Source organism: Lactuca serriola, chromosome 1 (assembly GCF_051521515.1).
Source record: "Lactuca serriola cultivar US96UC23 chromosome 1, Lser_US96UC23_V15, whole genome shotgun sequence".
Classification (NCBI taxonomy): Eukaryota; Viridiplantae; Streptophyta; class Magnoliopsida; order Asterales; family Asteraceae; genus Lactuca; species Lactuca serriola.
Genome location: NC_136408.1, coordinates 238633602 through 238642941, shown reverse-complemented (window position 1 = coordinate 238642941; position 9340 = coordinate 238633602). Strand labels below are relative to the sequence as shown.

Below are 9340 nucleotides of genomic sequence, written 5' to 3'. Positions count from 1 at the left end.
ACCCTTCCGGGTCAATCTGGTGAGTGGCACTGCGATCTTGGAGAAATCCTTGATAAATCTCCGATAATACCCTGCCAATCCAAGGAAACTCCTAATCTCAGAGGGTGACTTCGGCACCTCCCAACTCATCACCGCCTCAACCTTCGCCGGATCGACCGGTATCCCTTCCTGGTTAACAAGGTGTCCTAAGAACTGGACCTCCCGCAACCAGAAATCACACTTGGAGAACTTTGCATAAAGCTTCTCCGATCTCAGGACCTCAAGGACCTCCCTCAAATGCTCCTCATGCTGCTCTCTAGATCTCAAATATACCAGAATATCATCGATAAATACAATCTCCGACCGATCCAACATCGGCCTACATACTCTGTTCATGAGATCCATGAACACAGCCGAGGCATTGGTGAGCCCAAAAGGCATCACCACAAACTCATAATGTCCATAACGCATCCTGAACGCTGTCTTCTGGACGTCCTCATCCCGCACTCTCACCTAATGATATCCAGACCTCAAATCGATCTTGGAGAACCAAGATGCTCCCTGCAACTGATCGAACAAATCGTCGATCCTCGGTAATGGGTAACGATTCTTGACCGTCAGCTTGTTTAACTCCCGGTAATCAATGCACATCCGGTGTGAACCATCCTTCTTCTTGACGAACAAAATAGGTGCTCCCCACGGTGAGCTGCTCGGCCGAATAAATCCCTTCCCTACCAACTCCTGAAGCTGCGAGGATAACTCTTGCTTCTCTGGAGGTGCAAGACGATAAGGCACCTTAGCGATAGGCGCGGCCCCCGGGACCAAGTCGATACTGAACTCCACTTGCCTCACAGGAGGCACACCCGGCAACTCATCGGGAAAGACATCTGGAAACTCACGCACCACCGGAACCTCCTCAACTGAACTCGACCTCTCGGAAGTCACTCGCGTATCCATCACATACGCCACAAAAACCTTACAACCCTGATGTAGACACTGCCTCGCCCTAGCGGCCGAACAAAAAGCTGATCCCGAACGTGTACCCTCGCTGTACACTGAAAGAAATCCCCCACTAGGGTCTCGTATAGTCACCATCTGACGCTCGCAGTCGATAACCGCGCCGAATCTGCTCAACCAGTCCATGCCCACAATGACACAGACATCACCCATCGCAATAGGAACCAGATCAATCGGAAACTGAACCCCAAACATCTCTAACACACATCCACGGAGAAACTCAGTGGCACAAATCACTCTCTCGTCAGCTATAGAAACTCTCAGAGGCCGACTCAACGCCTCACGGCTAACACTGATGTGTTGACTAAAGGCCAAAGATACAAAAGACCGACTCGCACCCGAGTCAAATAACACTAAAGCAGGTACATGGTTCACAAGGAAAGTACCTACGCATAACATAATATAAGCATAATATCTCAACATCAAAATAAATACATGAAAGAAAACATACCCGCCACAACATCGGGCGCAGCACGGACCTCCTCCGCAGTCAACTGAAAAGCACTCCCACGAGCCCTCGGGGCCTCGTCCTTCACTGGTCGAGTTTCAGTAGCCCTGGCAGCAGGTGCAGATCCCTGATGAAGCTAAGGGCACTCGGCCTTCCGATGGTCGGTCTGGTTGCAATGAAAGCAAACCATAAACCCCTTGGGGCAATCCCTAGCGATGTGCCCCTCCTTGCCACACTTGTAGCAAGCACCTGATCGACATGTCCCCTCGTGACCCTTGCCGCACTTTCCGCAAGTGCGGCCCTTCGGACCTCCCATCCTCAAATTGGCGGACTTAGTCCGCTTGGCTGCCGGCTAAGACTGAGCCGGCCGCCGATCCACCCGTTGAGACTCGGCCTCCTCCCTGGCCTGGGTCTCCAACTCGATCTCGTGCTTCCTGCCATTTGCCTGAAGCTCAGCAAAGGTATGATATGTTGAGTTCGACACGAACTCCCGGATATCCCTCCTCAAGACACCCAAATACCGGCTCATCCGAGCTTGCTCTGTGGACACCTGCTCGGGGCAGAACATCGCCCTCTCATGAAACTTCCGCGTGATCACCGTAACTGAATCAGTACCCTGCTTGAGGGTCAAGAACTCCTGAACCAACCGTTCCCTCTCCACCGGGGGAACGTACTCGTCTCTAAACATAGAGGTAAACCTCTCCCACGTCGCAGCTGAAATCTCTGCCAAAGTGAAGTTCGCCGTCACGAACTTCCACCAATCCTTCGCTCCCAGACGGAGCTGGTTCAAGGCGAACCGTACTCTCAGATGCTCCGGACATGAACAAGTGTAAAAGAATCCCTCGATATCAACAATCCATCTCATCGCAGCGATCAGATCCTGCGTCCCGTCAAACTCAGGTGGCTTCGTGTTGCTGAACTCCCGAAACAGCAACGAGTCACGTCCCTGTGGTCTGGCAGCGGCCACAGTTGCCGTAGCTGCAGCGGCTGCAGCCTCAGTCAATGCGGCGTACCGCTCATCAAAGGTCTCCATCAAAGTGGTCTTAATAGACCCAAACATCTCCGGAATCTCAGCCCGGATCGCTGCAGCCACCTCCTCATGAATAATCTGACGAATCTCCTCGTCACTCACACTGCTCGTACTAGGTCTGTGGCATGGTCCAACCATGATGCCTCTGAAATACAACATAGAACTATCAGAGACTCTATCGAGCATAATCGCACTCGATAACGCAACCCTACTTAGTCTCCGATACCCAGGGATTCTTACTTGGGTCGCCCACTGACACGGTGTCTTCGGTAGTACGGGCCCAAAACTACCGACCACACCGCATTAGCATTCATCCCAAGTCCTCCTCCCCAAACCCCGGATCCTGAGTACTCTACTCTTGTTATGCACTAACTACCCGCTTGCTCTCAGAGCATCTCATAGCAACAAACTTCCCTAGACTAAGGCATCACAAATCAGGCCACTCTAGTCCTATCATGAATACCTAGTCTTCTAGCATGCATAACAATTCATATCATATCTCTTAACACAACATTGTAAGGCTATTTTGGGGATCTTTACCGTTCGGGCGCTGGCTGATCGTACACACTGCTTCATTCTTGTTTACCACAAAATCCTTTATAAAAATTTTATGCCTTTGTTTTTAAAAGTTTTCCTCGAATCCTCGGGTTGAGTTCAGTTACGCCCGAAGGTGTACCCGAATCCCTCAAACCAAGGCTCTGATACCAAATTGTAACAACGGAAATTTTAAAACAAATTTTTAATTTCCAAAAATGTATTTTCATCCAAAACAAGGCATAAATATCCAACGTATCATGTCATAATACAAATCATATAAATACCAAGATCATAAATCATCCATCAGTGTGTACAGATCACGCCGGCGCCTTCCCACGGTCCTCGCTAGTACCTGAAACACATACACAACAACTGTAAGCATAAATGCTTAGTGAGTTCCCCAAAATACAACTTACGCACATACGCCTTTCCAGGCCCTGACCTTCCGGTCCATGTGTCTCAGGGGACTTCCGTCCCTGCTGGGTAAACCTTCCGGTCCTACCCACGCCAACCTTACGGTCCACATTACAACGCCTTCCGGCCCATAACATATTCGCCTTCCTGCCCATAACATAATGCCTTCCGGCCCATATCAAGCATATCATACATAGCACATATAACAATTAACTTATCACATATAGCACATATGTCTCATACCATATCCGACCTTCCGGTCATACAGTCAAAACCCTTCCGGGTATAGTATAGTGAGAAGACTCACCTCGTGAATATCGATAGCTAGCAAATCCCGAAATCACTTGTGCTCGATCCTCCGAGCTACAATCTCCCTATATCATCATACGTCTCTTATTAACATTTTTTTACCACTAAGGTTGACTACCCTTTTTAAGTTAACACTAGTCAACTCTTGGTCAATGGTCAACGGTCAACTTTGACCGGACTCGGCGAGTGCACTAGGGCGACTCGGCGAGTCTAGACGTTTTCACCAACTCTCTAGGATTCCCTTTTGACACGTCGAGTACTCCCCCTGACTCAACGAGTTCCACCTGGAAGAATCGCGGGGCCACCCCGACTCAACTCGCCGAGTCTTAAGAACAACTCGGTGAGTCCCAGTTCAACTCAGACCACCTGTCAACCCTCTCTAACTCGCCCTGACTCACTGAGTCAACCTATGACTCGACTGGACCACTCACTGGGCGATCTAAGGGCAATCTTCAAGCTACTCGCCGAGTCTGTTCGTCGGACTCGGCGAGTCCATGCCATGCAATCACTCAAACTTGCTTCTAAGGTCAGATCTGCTCCAACAATTCATAGATCTGGCCTTCCTAGACTGATTCATCACGTAAAGTCCTTATCTTGGTGTACATAACACACCCCATGGCTCATAAATGGCATTTTGACCTAAGGCATAAGGATTCCAATCCAAAACCTCCATTGATTCACAAAAAGCTTGGGCAAAGGGACACTCTGGACCTCCAAGGGTCCAGATCTATGGTCTAAATCGCTTAAGGGACCAAGGGAGCACTAGATCTAGCCACAAAAGGGCTCAATAAAATCAATGTAAACATCAACATAGCAGAGGATAGCTCGAAGATATTACCTCAAATGTGATGTTCTGGACCCCAAACTCTCAGGAAATGGCTCCTCTTGCTTTCCCTTAGCTGATCCTCCCTTTTCCTTGCAAGATGACACCTCCAAGATCAATAATGGCCTCCTTCTTTGCTTCAAACGCTCACACTCGATTAGGGTTTCACTCAAGGGACTGGTGAGCACAAATGATGGCCATAAGGCCCATTAAATAGGTCCCAAACCCGAGAAATTAGGGTTTCATTAAACAGTGCGGACTCGCCGAGTCCATACCTTGGACTCGCCGAGTCCAGGCGCGAACCCGCGTCCAGAATCGCGATCCTACTCGGCGAGTCTGAGCTCCAACTCGCCGAGTCCCCTCATAAAACATAAAAAATTGAAAGCATAAAAGATACCTGGAAATCCGGGCTGTTACACTAAAGTTGCCAATTTTAAGGACCTTGAACCTCAGACACACCAGGAGGGGCAACTCAAAGCTCATGGAGTGGCATCAAGCTACTAGATCATATCAATAGGGTCGAAGAGGATCTAAGCTCCTAAATGATGGATCTAAGACTTCAATGATAAATTTCATAACTTTATACCTCAAACAAGTTGGAAATGAAGCACATACTCGAGATCCATAAGGTCTACCTTGATCCTCAACCTTGCACCAATCTTCTACTTCTTGGGTATGGACCAAAACACACCAAAAATAGACACCATGAGCACAAAATACCATCACGAAGGCTAAAGGATGATTTCTAGGGTTTTAAGAACTTGGAGGTTGGTAATGAGGTTGGCCCCAAAGACTTAATCAGCTTATATCGGGTATATCATCAAGATTAGGGTTCTGATTATGTTGCATTACGCCCCGCATACATGCCTGAAGGCACGATCCTGCCTCGTATCAGTACACCCTGCATACACCGGAGTATACCCCTGCATACTGGTTTTACAACTAGTATGATACTCATACACGTATGTAGGCCTTGCATACTGGTTAACCCTTTCACCCTCACATAATTTGAAGTTCATAACTTCCTCATTATCAATCTGATTCCGACGATCCCTATATCCATGAAAAGGTAACAAAAAGCTCTACGCTTCTGCTCAAACCCACCTTAATATATCCAGAGCGAACATCTAACTTCCATAAAAGCCGAGTTGACATATTACAAAAATTCCCCTTTGGCTCCAAACGCAAACCGAAAACCCGGATCATCGAAATTACACCATCCACCCGAAACGAGTCCAAATCTCAATTCTTTAAGAGTCTTAAGCCTGCTAATACCCAAATCCTTGATCACCACCCCGAAATGGAAAGGATTCGAAACAGGACATTACAATTTATATGTCTATAAAAATTGAACGTTACTTCTAAGCTGTTGAAATGTCATTCTGTTGACAAACAAAACAGTTCATCTTTAGCCATCTCTATGCAAAGTATGCATTGATTGCTTAGTTTTCATTGTTGTTGAATTGTCATGTTGTAGATTGAGTATATTTCAAATATTAGGATTCATATTTTGATGTTTAATATATATATATATATATATATATATATATATATATATATATATATATATATATATATATATATATATATATATATATATATAAGAAGACGTATATATAATATTTTGATATTTAAGATAAACATATACGATATTTAAGCTGAGCAAATATGATTTTTAGATATTTAATAAGTGTATATCCGAAATTCTCTCAACCCAATAATAATAATTGCTGCAATTTTAATAAAATAAAACATATAAAGGGTTTTTAGCAGCGACAAAGACGCAATAACGGTAATGTAATAGAGGCGACAAATAACTCTTTGCGACTCAGTAGCTACCACCAATCGCCCCTAAAGCCTTATTTTTTGTAGTGTTATGGAGGCCAAGCCTCCAACTCAAAATCCAAATTTTACTAGGAATGTACTTTTTCCGGTTGGCACTAACCTCTCCATTTTGTTAAATCATTTCATCCATGATGCGTAAAGGAAGACAGAGTATGTATATGGAATTGATATTTACTTAGTTTTATAATATATATGTTACTTTATCCCATTATTGATTATTGAAGATATCGATCTATTAAATATTTATGCAAACGCCTCCATGAGCAAGAAAAAATACAAACGTTAGGGTAATACACTCTTTGATGGATGTCTTTCATTTAAAAGGCAACAAATCAAGAATAATACACTTAAAATAATGGAAAAAACATTGAAAATTTTAATTGAATACATAGTGACAAGAACTCTTGTCTATATATAATGGCATACCGGGAAAATCACATGTACCGGATCAAACTCGTAACACAATACTCTTTGATGGATGTCTGTTATTCACTAATCAATCTTACACATGAGATTAAATCAACATGCAAACGTATATCGGCCAACATATTTTTAGGTATTATTTTGGTTTAGTATAAAATCAGGACTAGTTACTTTTGGTGCACACTTTCCGAACTTCACCTTGAGAACCGGTAAGGACCCCAATCCTGCCCATGTTAACCATAGAGACACCAAAGTCCTTGAAGAATGTGGAACCCTCGCTAGTAGCTTGAATCATGTAAGCTCTAGTCTCAGGGTCATCGAGTAAGGCTGCATCTGATTGAAGAAGTCCCCTCCTCTTTGTCACTAATTTGAAATAGGAGTCATCGAATGTCTTGAAGCTTCCTGGGTCTAACTCAGCAAAGGTGGTTAGATCGTTTGGCTTGCACTTTAACTTCAATCTTGCAATGTAGTTAGGGTCCATGGTGGGGTCTGTATCACCTTTACCGGTAAAGTTGTAGAGCCGGCTATCAAATGACGAACAATGAGATATCCCTATGGTGTGCCCTCCTATAAATAATCAATAATCCACATGTATAAATATTATTAAATAATGCGTTTCAAATCAACATATTCGACTGACTTTTAAAAATACAAAGCTGACATTGTCGTGATAGAGAGTTGTTGAAAGAAATTTTCACGTACGGAATTCAGTAGAATGTACCTGAGAGAACAACAAGGTCTTTTGTGTTTAGGCCCCTTAATGCCCACGATTGTTTCAAAACACTGATGTTTGAGGTAAATGATGGCAAGCCTGTCACTGGGGTTATGGGATCAATGAATAAAGACACATTTCCATCTCTTCGGCCTGTTTCAACCTCCCAAAATGGTCCCTTAGTCTGTCAACAAGTGAAAACACAAAAAGTAAACACAATTGGTTATCGTGGAACTTGAAATGAAAAGATTTCAGAAAAGAATGGTATATATAGATACCGCTACTGTAACGTCTCTGGCAACTAAGGCTACAATGTCAGCACATGAAACCACATCTGGGCAGGCCTTTTCTAACGCCAGCTTCACCCTATCGATAATGTTGAACCCTCTTAGGCTTAGATTTGGTGGTGAAAATTTCTCGGATTGATTCGTTGGAGAATCGAGTAGGACAGATCCATCACAACCCTATGAACAAGAGAGGCATACAAGTATATTAGTAGTTTAATTAAGAAAGTAAATTACGATGCAAAAAGAAAGGTATTAACATCTTGTGCTAGAGTATGCTATTACGAACCCTAATGAAGCAATCGTGGAAGTGCATTCTCAAAAGAGGGCCAGATAGAGATGGTGCTACAGCCATAACATCGCTGATAACCTTAGATACTATCACCTCGGCTTGAGGGCATGATTTCTTATAGAACCCTACTTTCAACCCTTGGCCTTCTGCATGTAAAGAAAACAGTGATAGGACTATTATTTGAAGCATGAAAATCCCGAATAAGTTCATTCCACCAGCCATTTCGAACTGGAAAGACACTCACACAACTTAAACTTATATCTGGGATATTTGGAATGTAAACCATATCAAGGCATATTATATAGTCTATTAGGGAAACCCAATAATTTGAACAGCATCAAAATGTTGTCGTCACCACATGGCATGAATTAGCATCTTATGGAAAATTAATAAAAAAAAAACATGGTTGACTTTGATAAATTAACACAATCAAGCCGTTTCAAAATGATAGAGATATGAGAACGGTCATTTTAACAATGGTAATATTTGCTAGGGTCCCGACATTTCTTATAATATCTAGCAAACATGTACTATATAGAGATGACAAGGTTAGCCATCGTCTAACTGTTTACAACAACCCATGTTAAAAGTAAAGACAATCAAAGGGCACAAAATAGTTGACTTTGCATTAGGAACATGCATTCTTCAATCATTAACCTAATGCATTACCATCGCAAAATCCCAACAAGTTATAAACAATTGGAGAACAACTGGTAGCTGAATATATAAAATAACGAAAGTAACTGTATAGCTAATCAATGGATCGATTAAAGCAGATGGCTTGATAAAAAAACAGGGTTTGGTAAAATCTCCAAATTAAATATGCTTAAATGTCACATAAGCAGTTAAGCACAACTCATTTATCTAACTGCACCGATGTGATCTATAATGCATAAGAATGAATCCAATTGTGAGGAGCAGGTATTATTTATGTGTATTATAATATTTTCGGGAAAGTGAAACTTTACCATTCGTTGATGTATATCTAAGCTTTCATTGGACAAAACACAACGAACCGTTTATGTGAAGTTAAAATTTTATGTTACTATCTCTACAAGTTTTAGCTCATCCGTTAATTAGGTTCATCTAAACTAAAATGAAACCTTTATCATATGTTCTTGCATTCATAGTGACACTTTCAAGTTTCAATGATAGACAAGATTTTTTGAAAATATAATCAACCTTTTCAAACTATCTTAGGTTTTTTTAAAAGTCTATTCAACATTT

The 9340-nt window shown here is 42.8% G+C and overlaps 1 protein-coding gene across 1 annotated transcript; it reads right to left on the bottom strand.

Moving 5' to 3' along the window:
• Positions 1-6755: 6755 nt before the first annotated feature.
• LOC145050050 (peroxidase 27-like) lies at positions 6756-8393 on the bottom strand. Its single transcript, XM_078998370.1, has 4 exons — positions 8111-8393; positions 7816-8001; positions 7547-7721; positions 6756-7392 (listed from the first exon to the last, which is right to left on the bottom strand). The coding sequence occupies exons 1-4, from the start codon at positions 8333-8335 to the stop codon at positions 6989-6991; spliced, it is 990 nt and encodes a 329-aa protein (XP_078854496.1). The 5' UTR covers positions 8336-8393; the 3' UTR covers positions 6756-6988.
• Positions 8394-9340: the final 947 nt, after the last annotated feature.

Coding starts and splice junctions, on each gene's coding strand:
- LOC145050050 (XM_078998370.1), bottom strand. CDS start 8,335: ATGGCTGGTGGAATGAACTTATTCGGGATTTTCATGCTTCAAATAATA. Junction 8,002..8,110: donor TCCACGATTGCTTCATTAGG/GTTCGTAATAGC, acceptor TCTTGTTCATAG/GGTTGTGATGGATCTGTCCT. Junction 7,722..7,815: donor CCAGAGACGTTACAGTAGCG/GTATCTATATAT, acceptor ACTTGTTGACAG/ACTAAGGGACCATTTTGGGA.